At 35.5% G+C, this 26,023-nt stretch overlaps 4 protein-coding genes across 6 annotated transcripts; 2 read left to right on the top strand and 2 right to left on the bottom strand.

Moving 5' to 3' along the window:
• Positions 1 to 51: 51 nt before the first annotated feature.
• On the bottom strand, positions 52 to 2,619 carry LOC111016851 (uncharacterized). 3 transcript variants are annotated; one of them, XM_022292393.2, is made up of 7 exons: positions 2,360 to 2,619; positions 1,798 to 1,928; positions 1,517 to 1,606; positions 1,115 to 1,167; positions 834 to 936; positions 634 to 739; positions 52 to 439 (listed from the first exon to the last, which is right to left on the bottom strand). In XM_022292393.2, exons 1-7 carry the CDS (start codon positions 2,586 to 2,588, stop codon positions 435 to 437), a joined length of 717 nt encoding a protein of 238 aa, XP_022148085.1. In that variant the 5' UTR covers positions 2,589 to 2,619; the 3' UTR covers positions 52 to 434. The 3 variants fall into 3 exon arrangements, with proteins under 3 accessions (XP_022148085.1, XP_022148084.1, XP_087982970.1); XM_022292392.2 differs by having other exon boundaries at positions 52 to 373; positions 2,360 to 2,618; XM_088126844.1 differs by lacking the exons at positions 52 to 439; positions 634 to 739 and having other exon boundaries at positions 798 to 936.
• Positions 2,620 to 3,587: 968 nt separating this feature from the next.
• Positions 3,588 to 10,362, top strand: RH20 (DEA(D/H)-box RNA helicase family protein). The gene is made up of 10 exons (XM_088127895.1): positions 3,588 to 3,793; positions 4,832 to 5,097; positions 5,427 to 5,606; positions 5,696 to 5,857; positions 6,527 to 6,681; positions 7,368 to 7,460; positions 7,798 to 7,883; positions 8,009 to 8,235; positions 9,538 to 9,771; positions 9,947 to 10,362. Exons 1-10 carry the CDS (start codon positions 3,738 to 3,740, stop codon positions 10,003 to 10,005), a joined length of 1,518 nt encoding a protein of 505 aa, XP_087984021.1. The 5' UTR covers positions 3,588 to 3,737; the 3' UTR covers positions 10,006 to 10,362.
• Positions 10,363 to 14,533: 4,171 nt separating this feature from the next.
• Positions 14,534 to 21,012, top strand: LOC111016959 (3-epi-6-deoxocathasterone 23-monooxygenase CYP90D1-like). Its single transcript, XM_022292563.2, has 8 exons — positions 14,534 to 15,027; positions 15,427 to 15,760; positions 16,556 to 16,705; positions 16,798 to 17,064; positions 17,984 to 18,073; positions 18,334 to 18,519; positions 18,606 to 18,727; positions 20,591 to 21,012. Exons 1-8 carry the CDS (start codon positions 14,798 to 14,800, stop codon positions 20,685 to 20,687), a joined length of 1,476 nt encoding a protein of 491 aa, XP_022148255.1. The 5' UTR covers positions 14,534 to 14,797; the 3' UTR covers positions 20,688 to 21,012.
• A 1,183-nt stretch (positions 21,013 to 22,195) lies between these two features.
• PLDEPSILON (phospholipase D alpha 4) lies at positions 22,196 to 26,023 on the bottom strand. Its single transcript, XM_022292562.2, has 4 exons — positions 25,425 to 26,023; positions 24,725 to 25,285; positions 23,436 to 24,630; positions 22,196 to 22,893 (listed from the first exon to the last, which is right to left on the bottom strand). The coding sequence occupies exons 1-4, from the start codon at positions 25,515 to 25,517 to the stop codon at positions 22,457 to 22,459; spliced, it is 2,286 nt and encodes a 761-aa protein (XP_022148254.1). The 5' UTR covers positions 25,518 to 26,023; the 3' UTR covers positions 22,196 to 22,456.

Raw genomic sequence — 26,023 nt, 5'->3', positions numbered from 1 at the left:
TGTATTTCCATGCTACGTTGCTGCAGATAGAAGTTGGAGACATCGCCAGAATACAAAATGGTAAGAGGGATGTAATAACAAGAGAGTTTGAAAAGATAATTTACACAACTCCCACAAAGTACAAGTAATAGGCAACTAAGAACCACAAATGTCAACTAACTAACATGCCTATCTGCACGGAGCTTTACGAACTGGAAAGAATGGTGTAAGATGTACACAGATCAAGCAGAGCCAGCAGCCACAAAAATCAATTTCTGATAAACTGTATAGACGCTGATGGACTAATCCATTTAGAAGTATTAGTGTAGTCCCATGGTTCCGCTCAACGATTATCAGCTCTTGTCATTGTCTCCTAACTTACCCAGTTGGTTGCCTAATGGAAAAAACACGATGTGGGGTTGAGATTAGAAAGGATACAAATCAGTGTACTTCCTTTATCCTGAGCCAAATTTCAAGTAGAAAACATTATAAGGTCGCCAGCAAATTTTGGTAATAAATTGCCAATGGAATGTGAACATACAACAGGTCATCTTTAGTTTAATATTTTAATTGCTTATTCGTTAGGATGAACTAAACCAGTGGTAATCACAGATAGACATGGAAGGGGGTTGTATTTCTTATAATTATACTTACTATTTGATTCCTCTGAAATCAATTGCAAGGATGAATCCGTTGAGAAGCCGAGCTTTTGCATGATTTCGTCCAACCGTTTAACATTGTTCAGGTAAAGGTAACCAATCTACAGACAGTACAAAGAATCAGTTTCAAACATTTTGTTTGATGAAATAGCAACGTTATTACAAAAGAAGAAGTTAGAGCCAGAGGAGACTAACTAAAGTTTCTAGAGAAGACGCCCTATTATAAACTGCTGCACCAGCACGCTTCTTTGTACGTGTTTTGGAGGAACCAACGTTTTTTCCCCAGCGAAGGATGTCCCTACATGAAAATTTACAAGACCAAACAAATCAGGGAAAAGAAAATCATAGCTACATAGCATATACATGAATGTGGATTTACGTGGCAATTAAATTCCCAACTTCTCACTGATAAAGAGTTCTATGCAGTAAAATTCCAAATGAAGGAAACCAATGAAATGCTCAAATACTCAACCGACCTCTCTGCCTCTGTTAAGAAATTATCATTAAGAAGTTTCTGGAGTAGAATATCCTGAAATATAACAAAATCAACATGAATACAGAGATCTTACGTAAAGGTGCTGATATGAGGAAACACTATGTGGCCATACACTCGACATCCATAGAATAAAAACATGGTTCGATTATTAACAAATTAGGAGAAGTCGGAGCAGAACATTGCCAGTCTTCTACTTTCTAGATGGAGGGTGGGGGGACTGACGAGGAATCGAGAACCATGGACATTAGTCAAAGCTAACCTAACAATTTACAGTTAACTAGGACGGGTTATACAGAACAATAAATATAAAAATACAAAATTGTTACAGTGTTGGAGTATTATTTCTTCAATTCAAGATTAACTTAAGCAAGACTTGACATACCTGTGCTTCACAACGAACGACAGCCATCACACGGTCATTGTATTCTTCAATATTCAATGGAGGAAACAGAAAGTGCCTGCGAGCATATAGCTGCATATTTCAGAAACGGTCAGGGTAAGACATAGAAGACAACCAAACTTCACAATTCATATAGTACATTATTCTAGACATGGAAGTTGCTATCTATTTCAATATAATGCTTGCAGACTCCAGACATCAAATACAAACATTACATTCCAAAAGGATATCAATTCCAAAAAGTTTAAGAGCCCGAAACGCACCTCGTAGATGCAATCACCAATATATGCTAATGATGCTGCATTGAACACGGATCGAGGTTTCTGAACCTTAGGTGGATTTGGCAACCACTGCTCACATCCCAAATAGAGACCCTCCGGCTCCACTGGTTTGCCTGTAAGTAAATACAATAGAAAACGATTAACACATCTCAAATTCAATGAAAAGGATCTGAAAGTTGAAACAACGAGAATGACTTGCTTCCAAATGTCTCTAATGTGTTCCATAATATAAAAAGCCAAGTTAGGAAAGTGAAAAAATTCAAGCTAAGCTGTACCAATTAAACTTTTCTAATCCAACCAACGGGCCTTCAGCTAACAGGTTTCTCGATTGAATTGCACCCATTTTTCAATAGCCCCAAGTCAACCAATTTTCGAGTTCAATTATTATTTCCAAACACCAAAGAACATATTGCATAAACTACAATGAAAACTTGAATTCTCCAACACCCCAACTCTCCCATCAACGAAACAGAAGAAACCTCAAACTTTCAAGCAGAAAACCAAAAACCCATAAAAGAAATCAGAAAACCCACCATGAATTTACCTTCAATTGGGCTGGGACTGCGACGCTTGAGGAGGTCGGAGACAATTTGGTCCGGCCGGACATTTGGGGCAGCTAAGGTAACGTTTCCGGTGGCTTGGGAGGTCGGCGAGAGAGCGAGAGTACTGGGTTTCTTGCCGGGCCTTCTCGGGGCATTGGGATTATACGAAAGCCTCTGCTGAGTATCCCACGAAGCCACCACGCTCGTCGAAGTCGCCGATAAAGTTAGCATTTTGTCTCCTTGATAATCGGAACCTGGGTTTCCGAGGGGTTTAAGAGCCGCGTCTAATGGGCCTAGTGGGCTCAAATACTTGCAAGATGGGCCTTCATTATTTAGGGCCATAGCTTCAATGGCTGGGCCGAGTCGTGGACCTGGTTTTGTAAGTTTTGTAATTTCATCAAATCCAAAATTAAAAAAATAATAATAAAAGAAAAGAAAAACAATTTAAAAATCTCCCACATCTTGCTAATTTTCATTGAAAAATTAAAAGACATGCAAAAAAAAAAAAAATTAAACTCAACCAAGTCACATAATCAACCATCAAATAAATTTCCCTAATTCTTGTATTAAGCCTATATTTTACAATTCATTAAACTTTAACGATACTCACCAAGAGGGTCTATTGTATGATAACATTATTTGTTATATTTTGATTTTTTGGATTGTTTCATCAATGCTGTTGTATCCGAATTTCTTTTTCGCATGGATTTGGTAAGCCTCCATTGGACTGCTCTAATGATAGCCTTTACATTTTCCCTCTCACTCGTAGCATGGGAAAGAAGTGAACTTTAGAAGTACTATTTAGTAAAATATGTAGGGTGAGGATCGAATTCACAATCTATTGGTTAGAGATATATGTCAATTATTAGCTAGGTTCGTTTTGACATTTTAAAAATACTATTAATTGAAGAATCATGCTTGTTTTATTTTATAAATAAAAAAAAAATATTTCAACACGGATACAAATTTAGGAAATTAAATATTTACAACTAAATTGATACATCTCCCGAACTTAGAAGTTCGTTTTTTTTTTCACATTAGAAAAGTTAATTATCAAATAAAGAAAAAAGTGAAAAGTTAATTTATTGTCGTAATTAATAGGCCAAATTAATTATTATTTTGAAATGACGAATATTTTTTAAACAAATGCAAATTTAGGAGTTATTTGATCCGGGGCATAATACGTGTCATCCTTTAATAGGCGGCGTGAGCTCAAAAAGAACAGCCAGCCGTAGGATTAGCAAAGCTCGATCGAGCGAAGGGCAGAGACTGCAGAGAGAGCTCTCCGTTGTTCGTTTTCTCGTGTTTCCTGAACGGAGCCCGCCTCTAAAACCCTTGAATTTCCACTCCGTCACCTTCTTTCCGGCAACCTCCGGCGCCATGAGTCGCTACGACGGCCGCTCCTCCGACCCCACTTCTTACCGCGACCGTAGAAGGTAACTCTCCTCCCTTGCGTTGTTCGTCCTCTGTTTTTCGATGCAATTGCTTTCGACGTATTGGAAACTTTGATGGAATGCGGGGTTTGTTTCGGTTTCTATGAATTTTAAGTTTTGTAGTGCTTCTAGGTATCGCGAGCTTACTTGTTTTGTACTTGGATTTTCACGACAATGAGGGCTTTCTCGTTTAGCTGCCAAGAGTTTCTTACATCATATCTAATTGAGCAGTATTACGAAAAGGGTTTTCATTGAATATACGAAGAGTACAATTTTGGAAACCAATAACATCCACTGGGATTAATTACAGAAGATTAGTAGTTATAAGGGATTTTGGCATGCTCCAAGATGATGCCAAAATGTTTGCTAGTGTAGTGCCACTATTTCTTGTAAAACTCGGGTTATCTTCTGGAGGATATTATTTAGCTCTAGCCACAATTCGTAAAGAAGGTCTTTAATTCATTCAAACAGACAGTCGTCTTCTTCGTTCTCAGACTACGACTATACTGAAGATACTTGGCACTGTTCAAGAGTTGTGTTTAAAAGCTATTTTTGGGTTTTTTCGTCTCATTTGGAGTGGAAACGTATTTGGATAATTGTTTATAAATTTTATTTTCCAACCGAAGTTTTGTTTTTGTTTTGACTGTAAAGGAGCCCGAAGAGTTAGGATCCCTAGTCGTCACCTTCTTCATTCATGTCCAGCAGCTTCAAAAGATCAATAAACTCCCTAACTTAAATCTCCTCCATATTTTTCCTGGCCAGAATATGCCAACTTTTCACAATATCATCCCAATAATCAAAATCACATTTCTTTTGGTTCCACAATTGCTAATTAAAATATGATTTTACATACCAATACATTTTTAAATAAGCCTATTTAAAATGTTGTCTTTTTGTGAGTGTAGCTTAGTATTCTTGTTGGCAAATGATGTGTTGTCCTTCCTATACTTCTTAGGACGAACCCAACCGCATTGGTGGTACTTTATTTCTTTTCTTAAATCATGTGGCTCTGTCTCTTAACATTTTTTTTGGCTGCTGCAGTGATTCAGGTTTTGGTGGGTCTACAGGCTATAGCAGTTCAGTGCGGTCCTCGTCTAGCAAGAGTGATTATTATGCTTCTGAGGCCCCAAGAAAGGTGGATTTAGATGGATTGCCTCCTTTTGAGAAGAACTTCTACGTCGAGGCACCATCAGTGGCAGCAATGACAGAGAGAGAGGTTGAGGAGTATCGACAAAGGAGGGAAATTACTATAGAAGGTCGCGATGTTCCAAAACCAGTCAAGTCTTTCCGTGATGTTGGATTTCCTGGTATTTTTCTCGAGAAAGAACTATTTTTGTTCAAACTAAACTTTGACTTCTCATATTAGCAATTCTGAAATTCTGCCACATTATTTCTTTAGCCTGGCTTCCTTTTCTGGGCTATTGTTTTTGTTTGCCCTTGTTTCTGGCTGGGTTTTGTTTTCATTAGTCTCAATGAAAAGTTCGGTTTCTTATAAAAAAAAAATTCATTTATTGTTCAAATTTCAATCTTATTTTAAAGTTCATCATTCTTGACATGTGCTAAACTAATGCTTATTTGAACAACTTTTCTTTATAATGGTTGCTTATTAAGATTTTGATCATATTATGCGTACCAGATTATGTCATGCAAGAAATTGCTAAAGCTGGCTTCGCCGAACCTACTCCTATTCAATCCCAAGGATGGCCAATGGCTCTAAAAGGTCGAGATCTCATTGGTATTGCTGAAACGGGGTCAGGGAAGACCCTTGCATACCTTTTGCCTGCAATTGTCCATGTCAATGCCCAACCAATCCTTTGTAAGGAAATAATGTGCAGATTATTAAATGTTTAATTGGGTCATTGTGTCAAAACCAACTGCTTATTTTTGTTTTATAATATTTCCCAGCTCCAGGAGATGGTCCAATTGTGTTAGTTTTAGCTCCTACTCGTGAACTTGCAGTTCAAATACAACAAGAAGCTACAAAATTTGGTGCATCATCGAAGATCAAGAACACATGCATATATGGTGGCGTTCCCAAAGGACCTCAAGTGCGTGATCTTCAGAAAGGTAAATGGTGAATTAAGTTCAAGATGTCCATACTCTTATCCTAACAAAAGTTTGAGTTGTCAATGAACATTTTCTTCTTATGTTCAATTGTCTTTTTTTATAAGAAACAGTTTTATCGATAGTATGAAATTATAAAAGAAGGAGAAACTCTATCCAAGGGAGTCACAAAAAAATTCTTCAATTGGATAAAATAGTAGAAAACTATGATGCAACATAGGGAAACATTTATACTAAAAAACTACCTTATAAACTATCGCATCAAAAAACCGATCAAAAGACAGTTAATTTCTATGAAGATTCTTTGATTCCTTCTTGCCGAGTGACCCATGAGAAGGCTTTATGAAGTTCAACCACAGTAGCTTCTTTTCCTTTTTAAAATGATGACCCACAAGGACAGTTCAAGTGACCCATAAGAAGGCTTTATGAAGTTCAACCACAGTAGCTTCTTTTCCTTTTTAAAATGGACCTACAAGAACAGTTTCAAGTAGACAGGTGGGTCGTTGAAGTTCAATTACAGTACATTCAATCATTGATTAATTGATTATTCTTTGCCCCCTGAATCTTTATGACTACTACTCAATGTAATTATTTATTGTGTTTGTTCCTCTTTTCAATATTGTTGTTCATGATAGCAAGATGAATCATGCCGTCTTAAATTAATAATACCAGGAGTTGAAATTGTAATTGCTACACCGGGAAGGCTGATTGATATGATGGAGTCACATCATACAAACTTGCGAAGGGTTACTTACCTTGTACTGGACGAGGCTGATCGAATGCTAGATATGGGATTTGATCCTCAAATACGAAAAATTGTTTCACAGGTTTAAGTTCTGTACTCTAGATGTAATTACATTACTCTCATTAGTGTATGTAATTCTTTTTCATAGGTTTGATATATCTAAGGTAAAAGTTCCAGAAAATATCGAGTAAAAAATTGTAACTTTCTGGTAGTGTGGGATCTTTGATTTGCTCTAAAACCTCAGTTTTTGGCTGTTTTGCAACTTGATTAATGCATTTATTTCCTCCGTTGTCTTACAATCTTTTGTTTGGCTGTTATTCTACTGTATAATTACCAGTTGTTTTATCAATTGATGTTGTTCAATATACATTTTAACGATTTTGTCCGGACTGTTGATATCCATTGAAAAATGTATTAGTTATAACCTACCTTCTTCTTCTTCTTCTTCCTTCTTTTTATTTTTTCTTCCTAATCTCAATTCCTTTGCGACATAAGTTAGAAGATTTCCTGAATTAGGTTCAGAATTTCAGTATGATAATTTGCAGACTATAAAGAATCGGCTGTCTAGACAATTTGTTAAAACTGAGTTATATTTTCTTGGCTTGTGGTGCAGTCCTGGTTGATAGCCAGCCATTGAGCCAGGCATTTATGTGTGTTTTGGGTGGCTTTACTTGTGCTCATTTTTTATGGGTTAGTTGGTGGTGACATTAAATTGTATTGTGCTTATTTGTTCAAATTTTCTTAAATGCTATTTTATATTCAATACAGATTCGGCCTGATCGACAAACTTTGTACTGGAGTGCTACCTGGCCGAAAGAAGTGGAACAACTGGCAAGGCAGTTTCTTTACAATCCATACAAGGTAAAGACTCTTTAACCCACAATTCTTCTTAGGAGACATAAATATAGTATATGTTGCAAGATTTACCTTGTACTTTCTAAGAAGGAAGTGAGGTTCATTTACTCTAACTCCTCTTTCCGTAGCATGCCAATATTCTTTTTTTTTTTTACGGTTTTTTCTATATAAAAAGAACTCTACCATGAAATGAAGTTTTATTTTTCAGGACAACAGCTGTGGATGGTAATGTCCAAGATATATTCATGTTTCTATTTTTTCCCTTGGGGGGGGGGGGTGGGGGTATGAGGAGGTCTTTAGTATTCCATATACAGTAATTGAATTTATTATTTAATTTGCACAGGTCATCATTGGTTCTCCAGATCTGAAAGCTAATCATGCCATACGCCAACATGTTGATATTGTCTCGGAAAATCAGAAATATAACAAGTGAGAGTAGTTTGTGTGCTTGTGTTTGTTCATTCTTTTTTTTTTTATTTTTGGGATGAGGTCATAATTTCCCAAAAGTCTGTCAGGCTATGATGAGAAGTAACTGGTACTGACTAGTTTTCCAGATTGGTGAAATTGCTAGAGGATATCATGGATGGGAGTCGAATCCTGATCTTTATGGATACCAAGAAAGGATGTGACCAAATTACACGACAGCTTCGCATGGATGGTTGGCCTGCACTTTCAATTCATGGTGATAAGAGTCAAGCAGAAAGGGATTGGGTCCTCTCAGAATTTCGATCTGGCAAGAGTCCTATAATGACAGCTACAGATGTTGCTGCTCGTGGTTTAGGTATGTGATAATTTTAAGGCGTCTTTCAACTTGGCTTAAGTACTTATTGGATATCTACTCATGCATTTGTTTTGAGAAAGAACTCATTAGGAACAATAAGAACTAAAGACAAGGGCACCGATAAAAACAACCTTAAATGTACATTTATGATCCCAGTTATCTGCAATCAGAAGCAGAGTAACATCTCAAAATAAGGAAGAAGTTAAAAATCCAAAGGGGAGTGTTGAACTGCCTAACACTCCAAACTCTCTCTCAAGTCTCAACACGATCCTGAAACATGTGCCTGTTCCTATCTGACTTAGTAACTTGCAGATAACCAATACATCGAAAAGTTTAACTCGCTTCTACCCCTAGGAGGACTCAACAGAAACTCCAACATATTTAACAATATCATTTATGAACAGAACACATCTCTAAAATCTGATGAAGATTGTTCTGTGAGGGAAGGTGCAAAATTGGCTACTAGGATGATAGAAACCGGTCGATATATGATAGGAGAAAGTACATTATGGTAATTAGTGGCTATGATGCTCAACCACTTGCTTATTAAGAGTGAAGCATTATGGAAGCATCAAGGAAGAAGACGAATAAAACATGACTCTGGATGAAGTCGATGGTATTAATTCCTCAAGGAGCTGCCTAGTAAAGGACCTCAGTTTCTTCAACAACTTCACTTTTTACAATCTCACAAAAAAAAAAAGCATTTAGATGAGGGAGAAGAAGCAAAAAGAGCAGGAGAGTATTTCAAAAGGGTGCAAGCATCACACCTTTTTGTTCTCCATCAAGGTAGTAAGCACAATCCCGAAGGATCTGAAGAAGGGAAGCCAACTCACCCTATGTAAAGGCTCCTGTAGAAATTAAAATTAAAGGAGGAGGAACCTGCATGACAGTAGACGAGAGCAATAGCACGGGAGTCAAAAAGCCAGATGAAGGCAAGGGTAAGAGACTGAAGGGGAATTTAATCACCTCAAAAGGCGAAAACAAATATGCAGTTTATTCCCAACAAAAAACTTGATAAAATATGAGAACTTGGGGTAATGGGTAACCTACCAGATGCTTTATCTCCCTTCTTGTTTTGTTTTTATTTTTCATTCATACCAAGTTTGCTCTTATATATGAAATTAAACGAATATACATGCTTATTAGGGCTAAATGCTACACCACTCTAGATTTGCATGGACCTGGATGCATTTGAATTGTGTAAGGCATTGAGTGTTTTGTCATATAAATTTGTAGCTGAAGCTTTTGATGAACCATTATAGCTCTCTTTTATTATTTTCTAGTAATGTCATTTGATTGCAGATGTGAAGGACGTGAAATATGTAATAAATTATGACTTTCCTGGATCTCTTGAGGATTACGTTCACCGGATTGGTAGAACGGGAAGAGCTGGAGCAAAAGGAACTGCATACACTTTCTTCACTGCTGCTAATGCCAGATTCGCAAAAGAACTTATATCGATTCTTGAAGAAGCTGGACAGAAAGTTAGTCCTGAACTGGCAGCAATGGGGCGTGGTGCGCCTCCTCCCCCCTCAGGTTAGTTTTCTTTTCTCAATGCAAGTGAATTGGTACTCTTGTTCCTATTGCTGCCAATATTTCAAAATATCAAGTATGGATAATCAAGAAGCCTCTTTTGGAGTTCACAAACACATCTCTGCCTGTCGATGAATGTTCTTTTTGTTTATCCACAATTCATCTGTTTGTTAATCAGGTCATGGTGGATTTCGAGATCGTGGGAGGGGTTATGGTGGTGGACGGCCATGGAGCTGATTTTGAAACTCCATGACTTCAAACAATTATTATTCCTGCAATCACATGCTTGATATAGCTACTTATGCACTGCGTTGCCATTGCAAAAGTAGGCATGCGCAATATTACCAGTTAACCCTTTGAACAGATCCATCTACTGGCACTCTTACTAACACATGACAGGAAGAAGGTGACAGTTCTCTGGGATTTTGATGTACAAGAAAGTTTTTCATTTTTCTCCCAAACGAAAAATGTTCGAGTCGACGTGTATTTAGGAGACGAATTGTTTAAATATGCTGCCTGCAGTAGTAGTACTGTATTTATGATATTTTCTAGTGTGTTAGAAAGTAAATCTCCTAATTATTTCTGACCTCTCTATGAGACATTGTCAAAGATTTCTAACAGTGGATGGCATCATCATATCATTAAGAAACTCAGGAAACAGCTAATCTATGTTTTGGACCAACACAATCAGTGATTTATGCAATAATTTGAATTTGAAACAGAGAAGAATGGCTCATGTTTACTCTCAAACCCACCAGAAAGGAGAGAAAAATTATGATAAACGTGAAGAAAGATAAGAGATTGACATGAGAGAAGGGCCTGTCTGATGCCTCAACTTCTGGTTTCAATGAACTAAAAGCTCTGAAATTGGTTTACAAAACAGGAATTTGGTCGACCAAATTCATCATTTTTTCTCCCTCTTTTACTCTCTTGTCGGCCTCATCTCCTAGCTTTAGAATTAGAGTTTCTGTTCGCTTTCTTTTATATTTTAGGTTAAAATATATTTTTTGACTTTGGTTTATAATGATTTAGCCCGACAACAATTTATTTTCTGAACTTTAATAGTATATAACAAAATCCAGTTTTTGTAGTTTGAATTTTGTAACAATTTAGTCATTGTTGAAGAATTTTTGTTAAGATCTAATCAAATTTCTTATGTATGTAGATTGACAAATAGATGAGAACTTTTGTTTTTTTTTTTTTTTTTGAAATAAGATGAAGGACCTAACGTATTTGTAAATAACAAAGATTGAAACGTTTTATGATAAAAATTGACACCTAATTTTAATGAGTTTTTATAGCAGGGATTATATTGTTACAAATTTTAATCTCAATTTAAAAACATAGGGACTAAATCGTTACTCTAATTAGGGTCTAAAAGTATTTTTTAACCTATATTTTAATCGGTTCAAAAGTTTCATGGAATATAAATGGGATTTACATGTTTATTAGATTAACAAGATGTGGAAAAATTTGACTTGAAAAAGTAGCATCATTTTTGTTGAACAGAAATCAAAAAGCAAAAGAGAAATTATATATTTAAGAGGAAACTTAGTCAGCAAGTGTTGTTCCTATTTGCTTTGCTTTGCTTCTGTTGCAAATTTAGTTTGAAGTTAAAGGCTCATTGGAACTTGGAATGTTGATAAACCTTTTACAAAGTTACCTATTAAAAACCAGCCCTTTCATTACTTATATGATATTCATTTTTCAGACACTGAACAGAACATGTTCTGTCTTTTGTTTTGCTAAGATTTTGCCTAAACACCCAAGTGCAAGATTTGAATAGCTTAATAGGTACTGTTGGGAGAGAGAATGATTTTTTTTAAAGTCATCTTTTTTTTCCATCTTTTCCCCTCGTAATTTAGTCCTCAAACTTTAAAAAGTGTTTAATATGTCTTTGAATTTTCAAATTTACCTCTAATATATTAGCAAAGAGTAGATTTATAGCGTTCCTCTAAGTATTTTCCTTCTATTTATAGAGGGAAAAATCTAGAGTCAATAGGTATCTTCTCGAGAATTTAGGAAAAATCTAGAGTCAATAGGTATCTTCTCAGCCAAAAGCATGACAGCTTTCACTAATGTAATGCAAAGTCAAATGATAGGCTCTAAGTTAATTAATGTGTATTATATGTTTATAGTTTATACAAAGTAATGCATCAATAATAAAAAATCATCCCATTCCCCAGAGCTGTAGGCTCCTTTTGAGGCCAATAAAGAAGCATTTTCCCAAGCTTTCTATGAGATTCTCAAAGATATGAAAGAAACTTTTTAAAATGAAACAAACAAATTGGAGAGAGAAAGGAGATGAGGTCCAAAGAGAGTTTTGATGACATGATCATGATATCTGCCAAACAATATGCATTTAGAGACTTAAATATACATACCCAATAAGTTCTTGAAAATAGTTTTTTTTTTCTTTAAAAAAAGAAGAAGAAGAGAGAGAGAATGTGAAATATTGGTCATAAAAATGAGCATAAGTCAAGGAAAGGGTCAAAGGGAGATCTTTGAATGTGCTAGGGAAATGGGTTGGATACAAAACATTTTATGGGCAATGATGTCCAAATTTCTCTTTATTTTTATATAGAAAAATACCTTTTATTTCCCATCACATAGTCATAGAGTGGCACATGCAACCTCTAGAGAGACCTTCTTCTTTCTTTTTTTATTCGAACTATACGTACATAAGATAGTTGAGCTATATTCAGATGGATAAATGCACTATTTATTGCTAATTTTGATGAGACTTTTGGACCATCTATTATTACACTACTCTGTTTAAAGTCTCTCTTCGGAATCGCCTCCTTGATGTGTTCGGCGTCTCTCTCACTCCACGAATACATTGAGGATGTCATCAAGGAGGTGCTATCTCCTCCCACCGGTGCAATATGCTTTGGGGTAATGCAGTGGTTTTCTTTATTATGGTTCATTTGGTTGGAAAGAAATCATGGACTCTTTTCAAATGCCTCTAAATCAGGTTTTCATATTTAGAAAGGTATCAAGGTATTAGCATATTTGACATGGTCTTCGAAATCCAATCTCTCTTCGGAGTACTTTCATCTAGCCTCCCCTTTTATATCTTCCTCCCATGTCCAATATATTGGTTGAGTATCTTTTTTTAGAAAAAATAAAAAGGTTGACAGAGAAAGAGAGACTATTTATCATAGGAACTTGCCACCTCTCCGAGAATTTATTTTAGACCACAGATAAAGAAAAAACTCTTTTGATAAGGTTTTTCTTTCAATAAAAAAATTGTACTTTTAGTTTTTGAACATAAAATGAGAAAAGAAATCTTTTCTTAAACCACCTTTTTTTTTATTTATGAAGGTGAAAATATGAAACTTTTAACATGAGAGTTCTAGTTTTTGTCATTATCAAACTCACTTTCATTTCCATTAATAATGCTTGACAAATTAAAAAATTGATTTTGTAAAAACATACAATTAAAATTGATTTTAAGGTATCACTTAGGTGGTGATTTTGAAAAAAATCAATTATTTTTAAATCTTTTTTTTCAAAATCACTCCTCCGACCACCATCACTCCCAAACACACCCTTATACTTTTATTCCAAAGGAGAAGAATATAAACTACTACTCAATATTTTTATTTATAACTACTAACTAGTACGTTCTAATATATATATATATATATAACCATCACTAAAAAGTTAAATGTTGGGGTAGATTTCAGCATACATGTGGCAGGCGATGCGTGGATGTAAAATATGACACGTGGCTCATGGATGTCGCAGAGAACCACCCAAGTCTGCACATCTCGGCTCATCCACCAGACTGAGCCGAATCCCTTCTGTGGCCGAGCCGAACAAGCTTGTTAGAGATCGCGTTCCCATGTTATTGGTTGAGCCGACTGGCTTACCTCAGCTCGGTCACGCCTCCGACACACTCCACGACAACACGTCGCATTTCACGGTAACCTTAAAGAGCCGTTGAAGCCTTGTCGGGAACACTGTTGGGGTCTTTGCCTATAAATAGATCAACCATTCCGTTCATTTGAAGGTACGCAAACATTTCCATTCTCTCTCAATTTAGTTCGGACTTTCACTGACTTTAGCATCGGAGTGCTCACTCTGTTTTGCAGGTCTCCTACATGATATTCGGAGTTCACTGTCCAACTCATCCAATTCGAACCGACGTTCTGGGACTTGGTCAATTTCTTGATTCAACATTAAAGATACTTATTCTAGAAATAGAATAAATTAAATGGAAAGAAAAGATAGAAGGGCGATTAAGTTTCACTCTAGTGATTGATTATTGGCTCAAAACATGTTTAACGGATGACAAATTTTCCTCACATATACTATATAGACCACTATCCCAAAGCATCATCTCTCAAGAGAAAAAATGAGTGTGTTAATGTATATACTTTATTAACTTTTTGGATCCCTAGATTATTATTATTTGAAAATTTAATTATCTCTACTTTATATTATTAATAGAGTAAAAAATATTTAATCTCCACGAAAAGAATAGATGATCTCCCCGAAATGAGTAGATTATCATTTACCGATGAGTTATATTCTTATTGGTCATCAAAATAAATACTCAGCTAGTAAAAAAAAGACGTGCAAGATTTGACCAACAATAACTCTGCATAACAAAACCCTAATTATGATTAACTAAACCTTATATATATATATATATGTAATAAAGCACCAAAGTTAAGATATATATATATAAAAAGAAGAACATAAAGTTGGGTCGATAAGTACTCCATTTGTAGTGGCAGCTTGGGCGGCTTCTCGTGCCTTCATGTGAATGTGAGATTAAATAATCTCTGATCTCTCTCTCTCTCCCCGCGTGCCCAAAACCCATGCAAATTCATATGCAAAATCACCCAAAAAAGAGAAAAAAAAATTGATAAAAAAGTTGAAGAGTGGTGATCATATGATTCTTCATATTTATATATAAAACCCCACAGAGAGAAAAAAAAAGAGAGAGAGAGAGATCAAAAGGTTCACAGTAGTATTGCAAATCCCAAACAAAAATACAGAGTAAAAGCTTCATCCAAAAATGGATTCTTTGTTGATTTTTGTGCAGCTCATCACAGCTGCAGCTCTCATATCTTCCACATTAATCATAATCTTCCTCCTCACCTTTAAGCCCAATTCACCAGCTTCAAACTCCATCCCTTCGCTTCCTTCGGGCTCCCTTGGTCTCCCCTTCATCGGCGAAACCCTCCAGTTCGTTTCTTCCGCTTACTCCCACCGCCCCGAAAGCTTCATGGATAGACGTCGCTGCTGGTGAGTTCTCTTTCACTGCAAGAAAAATGCCCTTTGGCGATGAAATATTTTCGTCGTTGGACTCAGCCAGCGAAGAAATGGTTTTGACATAGGCTTGGTTGCTGGAGCGGTGTCGCAATCGTACTCCAGCAACAAAAAAGCGACGAAAGCACGTTTACGTCGTTGTGTCGACGAAATATTTTGTCACTAAAGTGATGGAAGCATGTTTCGTCGCTAAATGGACAAAAAGATTTTCGTTGTTGGGATTCTACCTGCCTCTATGTTTGAGAATTAGGAGTTCATGCTTCCTTCCATTCTGGTATCATGACTTTATAGATATTTTAAATCACCTCTGAACCTAAAAACTTAAGTCGATACTCAAATTCTTAACGTTTGTTATTTCGAGTGTGTGTTTTACAGGTATGGGAAGGTTTTCAAGTCACACATATTTGGAAGTCCAACAATAGTTTCAACTGATGGTGAAGTGAGTAGGTTTATTCTGCAAAGTGATGCAAGGACTTTTGTGCCATGTTATCCAAAATCTTTGACAGAGTTGATGGGGAAGTCTTCAATTTTGCTCATCAATGGCAGCTTGCATAGGAGAATTCATGGCCTTATTGGAGCTTTCTTCAAGTCATCTCATCTCAAAGCTCAATTAACCAAACACATGCACAAATATCTTCAAAATTCTATCTCTATTTGGACTACTACATGTCAACACAATCCTATCCACATACAAGATGAAGCCAAAAGTGTACCTTCTGAAATCTCTCTAATACTAATTTAATTTACTAATTTAATTTTCTATAATCTATCCGCTTAAGTTTTTGGATCTTAAATAACGTCATTTCGTCCTCGTATTGAGTCTTATGCATGTATCTTTAGTCTATGGGTGAAGCAGAAGTATTCAAATTTAACATCGTTTGATAACCATTTTGTTTTTAGTTTTCTATTTTTAATAACTATTTTGGCTTCTTCACAATTTTTGGTAAGTTTTTATGTTTTCAAAAATACATTTGAATTGTGACCTAAATTAGAAAAAATAGAAACAAGTTTTAAAACTATTTTTTTTAATTTATCTTAGATTTTGAGAAAGTTTTAAAAAGTAGATTACAAAACAAAGAAACGCACCGGTGAAAATAATGTTTATAAGCTTAATTTTCAAAAATAGAATACTAAAAACAAAATGGTTATAACCTTTTGTTTGAGTTCTATCAACGTAATTACGAGCCTTATTTGACTTTTTTTTTTTTTGAGTTCTATCAATGTAGGGTACCGTAAAATCTAATAACCGATAATAGATGTCTTATCTACTAATGTTCTTGATTCGCTATTTTATTCGGCTGTTGAAATTAAATCTTATTATTTTCTTAGCAACCCAATTTGTTTTCGATAGAGGGCAAATTTTGCTTTTTCATTTGAAACATGGGGGTGACAATAATTTTGTTCTGAATCATATTGTCCAAGAACTAATTAACATTCATAAACATAATCATTGGTCAAATCTTTTCAAAAGCCCATAGCCTTAATTTTTTAAACTTTTTTTCAGATTGCCTTTGAAGTTCTAGTGAAGACACTGATCAGTTTGGACCCTGGAGAAGAAATGGAATTTCTCAAGAAACAGTTCAAAGAATTCATTGCTGGCCTTATGGCTCTCCCAATTAACATCCCAGGAAGCAGACTCTACACATCATTACAGGCCAGTTTCATTGGTTTTGCCTTCAATTTTGTTCTCTTAAAACTTGTCTTCACAACATCAATCATTTTTTGGCTCAAAATTTTTGTCCTCAGGCCAAAAGGAAAATGGTTAAGTTTGTGGAAGAAATAATACAAGCCAGAAGAAAGCAAAAGATGAGTGAGAGTTTGAATAATAATAACAAGGTCCCAAAAGATGTTGTGGATGTTCTGCTGAATGATGGAAGCCATGAAATTACAGATGATTTAATAGCTGAGAATGTCATTGATATGATGATTCCAGGCCAAGATTCAGTCCCAATCCTTATGACTTTGGCCATAAAATACCTTTCTGATTGCCCCGCCGCACTTCAACAATTAAGGGTACGTCAATCGCATTCTATCGTTACGTTTTATTACGTCGATGAATTAAGTGATCCCTTTTTAGAATATACACGTTTGGGTGAAGATTTGAACTTTCAATCTTGTACTAATGTGTTTATTATAAAAGTCTCACCTTTTAACACTTGATAACGCTTATAGAAGGTTTGTTTTTTTTTAAATCTGTTTTTGAGTTTAATAAAGAGCTATGACCTTTTGAAAGGTAAATAATATCGATATTTACAAAAGGGGCTAGGGTGAATTGATAGAGAATTAGTTTAAACCACATAATGATCGACGTTTCTTAAGAATTAATTCCTATATATTTTTCGACATCAAATGTTATAGTATCAGACATATACGATTAGTCGAGGTACGTGTAAGCTGGTCCAGACACTCACCGATATTGAAAAAAAGTTAGGAATGGAGTATAAGATATTTCTCCCTCCTATTTTATTTGTCCAAATATAGAAATGGGAATGTTTGAATTTGATTTTAATTAGTATTTTTGCTTTCTCCATGTATAATTAGCGTGTTTTATTTGATAGCGATTGTTTCTGACATTTGGGTGACAGCCACATCAATAATAGAGAAATAGCTCTCTCTCTCCACTCCCCAATAATTATGATGATATCTTTTTTTTTCCTTCTTTCTTTTTCATGATACTCTTATTTTTACAAAAAGGTTAGAAAAATAAAATTACGTAAATTATTATTAAAAGATCATGTGAAAGACAGACGGATATATTCATGAATGTGGAATGTGCCCAACAATGATTCTTTTCTTGTCTTATAAGGACATTTCAACGGTAAAAAAAAAACAATAACTTTATAATTTTTATCTTGTAGTGGAATCTCTAAACCCAACCATCTCTTATTTTAGCTTCTTTTCTTCTTTTTGATTGATCATTTTTCATGGGCAGGAAGAAAACATGGAGTTGAAAAGACAGAAAACTCAGCTTGGGGAGTCATCCAAGTGGAACGATTACTTGTCATTACCATTTACACAAAATGTAAGATCGATGATGATTATAAATAAATTATAACAGTCCCCAAAGGATAGTTTGGGTGGCTTGGAGCCTCAAGGAATAACCTTGAGGTCTTGGTCATGCCACATGGGACGCAACTTCCACCAAACAATGATTCCTTGCATATGTATGGGTATAGGGACAAATTATACTTGAGTTCAGGTTCAAACTAAATAATATCATATCAATGTATTGCAACGTATTGCAACGATAATAATGGAAGATGTTTATTTGGCAATATTTAGGTTATAATGGAGACGCTAAGGATGGGAAACATTATAACGGGAGTGATGAGAAAGGCCATGAAGGACATCGAGATAAAAGGGTATTTAATACCTAAAGGGTGGTGTATCCTTTTATATTTTAGGTCAGTTCATCTCGATGAAAACCACTTTGAAAGCCCTTACCATTTCAATCCATGGAGGTGGCAAGTAAGCCCTAATTGCCCTAATTTCCATTTTTGGTTCATAGCATTATTTTCTGTGGTTAAGGGACAAAATCAATGGTGGATTTTCAGGATAAAGACTCAAATAACCCCAACTTCACTCCTTTTGGAGGGGGGCTAAGGTTGTGCCCTGGGCTTGAATTGGCCAGACTTGAAGCTTCCATTTTCTTACACCATTTTGTCACTGAATTCAGGTAACAAACACACACGTTATTCATATATTCGTATGCATTTTCGTCACTGGGATGGCATAGTGGTGAGGACACAAGGTCTTGTAGTATCATCTGCTAATATGAGGTCTTGTGTTCGAGTTCACTATGGTATCGTAAATTTAATATTTTATACATACCTGAACAACTTTGTCTTTAGGGTTTCTGTTTCTACTAACTATTTTTTTTATTTCTTCTAATGCATTGGTTCAAATCAATTATTTTGAAAATATAGGGCAAATTAAGTAACAAAAAAGAGTTTTAAAAAGTCCATTCTTTTCTAAACATCCAATTTATTATCGAACAACTTCCCCCCTTACAAATTATATCTAGTCATGCTTTCAAGTCAACCATTAATTTCTACTCACTGAAATTAGGGTTCTAAGCAAAATCATTAGGGTTTTCAGCAAAATTTCCAAAGTGGGTCAGAAGCAATCAATATAATGTCTAAAACTAATGTGGAAATTGGCCAAAAGACAATAAATCATGCATGAGAAAAGGGGAGCAATCAAGTGATAACTTTTTTCTGGAAAAAAAAAAAGAAGAAACTCATGAAATAATAATGGAGTGCTGAAATTTACATCAAAAAAAAAAAAAAAAGAAGAAGAAGAATTTGTAGGAATTATTATTATTGTGGGTCAGCTTTGAGTTGAATTGAATGGTCAAAAAAACATTGCAATCTTTTTTTTTTTCCTAGTTGCTTCGACCACATATGTTTGACTGATTGATTGGAAAATCCTAAAGAGATGTTGGACTCAGACCAAATTAAATTGGTTGGATCTGAATCTTACATGAATCCTTCTCTCTGTCTTCTGCTGTCCTTTTTCTTTTCTCTGTCTCTACACACACGTGCAAGGGGAGACATGTCATTTTCTTCACACGTGCAGGTGGCAGAGGACAGAGAGAGGAGTTTCTTCCTCATGTAACTTCTTGCAACACATATAATTAGGTTTCGTTTGAGAAGAGAGTTTCGTTACACATAACTTCGATACATATGATTAGGAGTTTCAGTTTTGTTTGAAAGGAAACTTGGTTAATTATGTACCAGATTAGGGTTTTGTTTGAAAGAAACTTCCTTACTTTTAATTTGTTTGAGAGAATGTTCTGTGTATATATATATTGAGTTCAATAATTTTGTAGGGTGAGGGTCGAAACTATCAACACTTTAGGAGTTCAATAGTTTTGTAGGGTGAGGATCGAAACCATCAATACCTTTAGGAATTGTGGGTATATAAGATTTATATATCTATCTCTAATATGTAGTTATTCCCATAAAGGTGAGATTTTGTTTTCTATTTCTCAATAGGACAATATCATCTCACGTAGAGGAAAAAACTTCCCTCCGATTCAAAAGGAAGATCTTCCTGAATTTCTATGTGGTCTAGTAGCATATAGACAGGTGGATGACATAGGAATTATATAGAATTCAAAAATCCATTTGTTTATATGTTAGTGGACCAAGCATGAATTCAGGAGGAGCTTCCTCCTAAATCTTCAGGAGGGAAATTTTGTCCTCACATAAAAGGGGTCGTAGTTCAATTAGGATAAAACTTGGCTCCTCATTAGTAAGGAGCAACTTTGTCTTTACCATTATTGAATATTATTTATTTTTACATTTCTTTCTTTTAATTATCAAATATTCAATGATAGAAAGGACACGGTTGCTCCTTACTAGTGAGGAACCAAGTTTTATCTTTACTATCCCCAAAGATCAATGATTTGAAAAAAGAATACGTAACATTTATTTATTTTTTTAACATAAACATATGTGTGTGTATGTTTATTTATTTATATATCCATAGTTTATTTATGATCATATATTGATCTTCTTAATTTTAATTTGATTAGGTGGGTGGCTGAGAAAGACACTGTTATCAGCTTCCCAACAGTTAGAATGAAGAAGAGAATGGCAGTTTGGTTGAAGAGAAGGGAGGGTGACTCTTGAACAAGTTTTCATCCAATTTTGAACATTTTGATCACTTCTCAACCAAAAAAAAAAATGACAAAGAAATAATTGGGACAGACAAAAGAAAGAACATTTTTTTGGTCAAAATGCAAACGTGTGGGTGTGGCCACTTTAATGTTCTTATTTGTCGCCATGGAAAAATGTCTTCATATTGTACAACAAGGTCCAAGTTTTTCCATAGGATTCTTCTCTTTTCTTTATCTTGATTTTTCTGGCCTAGATTGACTATTTTTAGTAGGGATAATATTAGTATTAGAGGTGGAATCTTAAGAAAGAACCAATAATATATATATTCAACAAAAAAATCTCGTCTTTTTCCTATTTCCTTCTACACTTATATTAAAAATGTTATCTATTCCATATATTTAAAAGTTATCTATTCTATATTTCAAAGAATTACTGGGATTTCTCATACTATACATCACACAACAGTTATATATAAACTGTTGCAAGGTTGCCTTTCGCAATGATTCAACGACCGTTTATTGAAAATGTATTGAGAAAATTTCTTATAGTGATTTAGGTTGTTGCTAGAATGATATAACGGAATCGTTGTAGTAGTTATCCTTTTTGCATGGATTCTTCATCTCAACATATATTTTACTCTCGATTTTAAAAAGTGATATATATTTAACGAAATCGTGTTTTAAGAATTAATTTAAACTATCGTGGGTAGCTCATTGGTCCAAAGAAGCTAGGGTAAAATGAGAGGGAATGGGTGTTCAAACTCCATGATAGTCACCTACCTTAAGGAATTAATTTCTAAAATACCATCTACTCTCCAATTTAAAAATCACATCATTTATTCAGCTTGTTAAATAATCATTTATTGGAAATTGATGATCCCCGTCTAGAAAATTTGGCACATTATTTTTTAACAATTTCATATGTTTTTTTCATTTCTCTTTCTTATTTATCAAAAATTTAATAGTGATCAACAAAAAATGGAGGATCACCTACGCATCAGAATCTAAGTATTTTTCAAAAGATATTTGACTTGCACTTATCAATGTTAGTTAAGATGAAAATCTTCCATGGCATTGCTTGATCTTGTAAGAGATTATTGTTAAATGATCTTTTAAGTCGGGAGCATTATTCTACTTTTGCATTCTTGTGTTTGGATGATTACGTGATAAGGAACATTTTGATAATCCATTTTGGGGAGTGATCACAACATTGAACAAAAAAAACTATGTCCAGTCTTTATAATAGAGGGATCCACGTATTATCCACATATATATTCAAAACGTTTCTTAACATTCACCATAATTTCATATTATAAATGCTAAAAAAATGTCATATATTTTATACTTATAATGTAGTGAATAAATGGAACATTTCAATAATATAAAACAAATTAAAGTTTCTCAAAGATACCTGATATATTGAGGATTTTTTTATTTTTCAAGTACAACACATGAAGCTAGAAATATAGATGTTTTAACCAGTTAAGTTATACTCGATTGATATATATTGAGAATTAGTGATACCATTCAAAAGTGACAGGATTTTTTTATTAAAATATATTGAGGTTTTCTTAAATCATATAATAGAGTTTTAATGATGATCTAAATTTTTGTGATCAAATGAATTGGCTTGATTTATTTTGCAATATAAATGAATAAATAGAAAAGATTTGAACTTTTCCCTCCAAACTCCAATTCCCCACTTGGGTATTCTCATTCAGGGAGGAACAAATTCAGGGGAAATTCAAAGTTAGCCCATTGCCATTCACGTCTCCATTAAAACTAGGTCGTGAAAATGGGCGGCAAGAGCATCGATCTTCTTCCTTTAATGGGGCATTTGGTGTCAGGAAAATGGCCTCCGTTTTCTTCCAAATCCTCCACCGATCCCTCCTGATTCACCTTCACAGGGTATGCCACGAGGTGAACCCCTTCCATGTCTGCAGCTTCTTCTCCGCTGTAAATTCTCCACGATTCGTCTGCTATTGAACGAACCCTTTGAACGCAATCCAAGGTTTCGGGGTTTAAGAACAGTTCTTCGAAGCGTCGCGTATGTTCATACCAAAGCGACAATCGGAATGTAGAAATGTCTCTTCCATTTGGCATCTCTTCTGCATCTTTTTCCTGTTGGAAGCATCCGATTGCAATTTCTGTGTCTCGCCCTCCGTCCATGGATCTCTGGTTTACGTTTGCCGATCCGATCAGAATGTACAAATCGTCCACTACAATGCAAACACCAACATGTTCATGGTTAGCTCCTAATTCTTCGTCATTTTTTGCTTCAAATCAGTGCAACTTCAATAATTATTGCACCCCACATCACTATTTATGGACATCAAATCGATATTTGTCTCGATGTTTATGTTCGTTAAAATGCCCCTTAGAAATGAGATTCTGAACACTAGTCTCACCTATCGCTGTTTATGGTTTATCAATTCAATATTTGTTTTGATGTTTATGTTTGTTGAAATGTTCCCTACATGTTTGTTAAAATGCCTCTCTGAAATTAGATTCATAAAATTTATTTTTATTTTTTAAATTCGTCTAATAATTCAAAGGTGTCTAAGTGTAAAAAGGATACAAAGAAATTGTAAGGAAACGAGCATAGTTTTTAGAAATGAAAAACTAAAAATTAAACCATCATCAAATAGAGTCTTAGTTCTACCTATCACTATTTATGGATTATCAATTCAACATTTATTTCTATGTTTATGTTTGTTAAAATGTCCTCTAGAAATGAGATTCAGAACAATTAAAGTCTTACCTATCATGACCTTGGAATGGACATAGACCATGAACCTCCTATGTTGTTGGGCATTCCAGTACTGAGTTGCTCGTTCAGGACTGTGCGGTGGAACAAAGTCCCATTCTCCCTCTTCTTCTCTGTTTGCAAGGCAAAAGAAATTCAAGTAGTCTCTTGGGTGGGCCTTCTCCCCAGTTTCTTGGATGGCTTCTCCAATAAGTTTATACATCATTTTCATTGTCTGCCTAGTCCAATGTAGCATTTCCGCAACTGATTCACTCTCTGGAGGTCCTTCTGGCCACATTGGTATCACTATATAAACTGCAAATCTCTCCCTTGCCTTGATCTTATTAGCCACCTTGAGTGCAATTTCGATCGGTATCAAATTCGTGCATCCGCAATGCTGATCTTTGTCCCACAAGTGGCACCCTCCTATGAAATATTGGTTTTCGATGTAAATAAATCTCTCTGCTCGCCTGATGGCTTCAACATAAGCTTCGTGGATGGTTCGTTCAACCGTCAAGTTTCTGAACACTTGGCTGGCAGACAAGTGGTCAATAGATCGAAAAACTTGCACGTTCCAATCATTTTGTGGGTTGGTGTTTGTTTCAAGCTGGGGCATCAGATTTAATAAGATGCTCGTGGGGACTAAGAGTGAAGCGTCTGATTGCTTAGTCCATCGTTGCTCGAAGTTTGTTAATATATCCCAAGCAGCCTCACCTGTTACACAAGCGTGAACATCATGCCATGGCTCTCTTGGCCCTCCTTTTTGAAGCTTGGCACCTGATATACTTGTCTGATAGAAATCACCGCAGTGGGATTCCATATTCAAAGTGTGGAACAACGAGTGTTGTTCGGTATCATAGCGACCATCACAAAGATCTAAACCCCCAATGAAACTCATAATCTCCCTGTTTCGTGCATTTATGTGTGCTTGAGCATCTACAGTTATGGTTTTCTGATGGTGAGAGAAAATTGGTGGGGCCATAGGGTGTAATTTGGGGCACAACCTACATATAACTTTCGAATGTGAGAAATATGCCCAAGCATCTTCGTCACGTGTTTTCATTATCCCGGCATTCTTGATGATGGGAAGGGATGTTGCATCGTCCCATATCATTATCCTCACAGCTACACCTTCCTCTGCCTTCTGCTTCAACAGCTCACCAAGCTTTACTCCTAAAGCATATGGTATGTCAGTCTGAGAATCCCTTACCTAATTAGCAGAAGTGTGTTAGCCGTTTACAACTGCAAAAAGTAGAGGAAAAGAAGTTGCTGATTACGAAAACGATTCGATTGCTTCAATTTACCAGCAACATCTTTGGATTGAAGGACCAGCCTGCAATGTAAATCAAATGCTTTGCATTATCTATGGCCTTGTATACATCTTCCCATAGCCTTCTTGGTGAACTCGAACTGTGAAACGGAGGTTGAAAAGTAGGGAGGTGGTGAGCATCTTGATATAGAGTCACATGACAATTGGACCTTAGAGGAAATGTTGCATTCCTCAGCCCTTTGTACTCTCCATTTCCTAGCATCTTTTTCCAGCTTAATTCGTATACAGCCGGTTTAAACCATAGCATGAATCGAAGTCTGAGCTCCGGGCTAGGCTTCCCATTTTCCATAGTAAGCGGGAAGAAACCATTCATGAAACTTGCTTCTTTCAAAATCTGTTGGGCTTGGATGTGGAATTTACCCAAGACAGAACGAGATGTTTTCATTGTAATGGTGACTGTAGAAGTTGATGGATACGCACAAAGAATTTGGAATGTCTGGTTCCAAACACGGTCGTATTCATGGCTCGTCTGGGCAACCTCTTTGTTATCTATCTTGACAGTCACATAGGTTCGCCTTCCTCCTGAAAATAAGCACTGCAAAACAGAGCAAAACAAAGGTAAGACCGTGCAAAAAAAAGAGCTGTTTTGATCACTCTCTATGTTATTATTTAATAACTTTTTGTCTGCTATTTACTGAAAAACTGTGGTTACATTCTTATGATCCAGAACTTACATCCAGAGGCGATGGTGGTGTGTATGCTGTCGCATGGAAGACGGTAACTTCAAGCGTGCCGTGGAAGAACATCTGCTTTCCCTCCATTTCCATAACTCAAAACAATTTTCTTGCGGAGAATGAATGGAAAAGAAGGGGAGAAAATGACAAGTTTTTATCCAGGAATGAGTTGTATACTGCATAGTCTCTTATATAAGGTTGGATATAAGTCAGCTGCTACATATCAGGTGTTGCAATTACATAAGCAAGGACTAGGAGAGCTAGCTTGGAATTCAATGCAAAGGGTCTGTTTGGCAGTTGGAAAAACTTGTGGAATTTTCCATGTCAATCTTAGAGGTAACTCTCTGCTCCACTATTTTATGCTTCAAGCCCAAGTCTCTTCAACTCCAATCACATTTCCATTCCTTCCCCTGAAAAACATGGAAATATAAATAATGTTCTGTCTTATTTACTAGCTGGTCACTTTTTTCCATTTTCAACTTATGTTTACATGACTTATTTTTACCGTTCTACTCGCAAACATTTCTGAAACAAAGAAGAGTTTGTTTTATGTTAAAAGAATACGTTTCGTCTTTGTATTTTCACTGAAATAACATCTA

Source organism: Momordica charantia (genome assembly GCF_013281855.1).
Source record: "Momordica charantia cultivar OHB3-1 chromosome 8 unlocalized genomic scaffold, Mcharantia_2.0 BLBB01000008.1, whole genome shotgun sequence".
Lineage (NCBI taxonomy): Eukaryota > Viridiplantae > Streptophyta > Magnoliopsida > Cucurbitales > Cucurbitaceae > Momordica > Momordica charantia.
Note: the sequence above shows the minus strand (reverse complement) of the source record. Positions and strands in the feature narration are given on the sequence as shown.

Coding starts and splice junctions, on each gene's coding strand:
- LOC111016959 (XM_022292563.2), top strand. CDS start 14,798: ATGGATTCTTTGTTGATTTTTGTGCAGCTCATCACAGCTGCAGCTCTC. Junction 15,028..15,426: donor ATGGATAGACGTCGCTGCTG/GTGAGTTCTCTT, acceptor TGTGTTTTACAG/GTATGGGAAGGTTTTCAAGT. Junction 17,065..17,983: donor CCGCACTTCAACAATTAAGG/GTACGTCAATCG, acceptor TTTCATGGGCAG/GAAGAAAACATGGAGTTGAA.
- PLDEPSILON (XM_022292562.2), bottom strand. CDS start 25,517: ATGGAAATGGAGGGAAAGCAGATGTTCTTCCACGGCACGCTTGAAGTT. Junction 25,286..25,424: donor CACCACCATCGCCTCTGGAT/GTAAGTTCTGGA, acceptor TCTGTTTTGCAG/TGCTTATTTTCAGGAGGAAG. Junction 24,631..24,724: donor TCAATCCAAAGATGTTGCTG/GTAAATTGAAGC, acceptor TCTGCTAATTAG/GTAAGGGATTCTCAGACTGA.
- RH20 (XM_088127895.1), top strand. CDS start 3,738: ATGAGTCGCTACGACGGCCGCTCCTCCGACCCCACTTCTTACCGCGAC. Junction 3,794..4,831: donor TCTTACCGCGACCGTAGAAG/GTAACTCTCCTC, acceptor TGGCTGCTGCAG/TGATTCAGGTTTTGGTGGGT. Junction 9,772..9,946: donor TGCGCCTCCTCCCCCCTCAG/GTTAGTTTTCTT, acceptor TTTGTTAATCAG/GTCATGGTGGATTTCGAGAT.
- LOC111016851 (XM_022292392.2), bottom strand. CDS start 2,588: ATGCTAACTTTATCGGCGACTTCGACGAGCGTGGTGGCTTCGTGGGAT. Junction 740..833: donor CGTCTTCTCTAGAAACTTTA/GTTAGTCTCCTC, acceptor TACTGTCTGTAG/ATTGGTTACCTTTACCTGAA. Junction 374..633: donor GATTTCAGAGGAATCAAATA/GTAAGTATAATT, acceptor TTTTTCCATTAG/GCAACCAACTGGGTAAGTTA.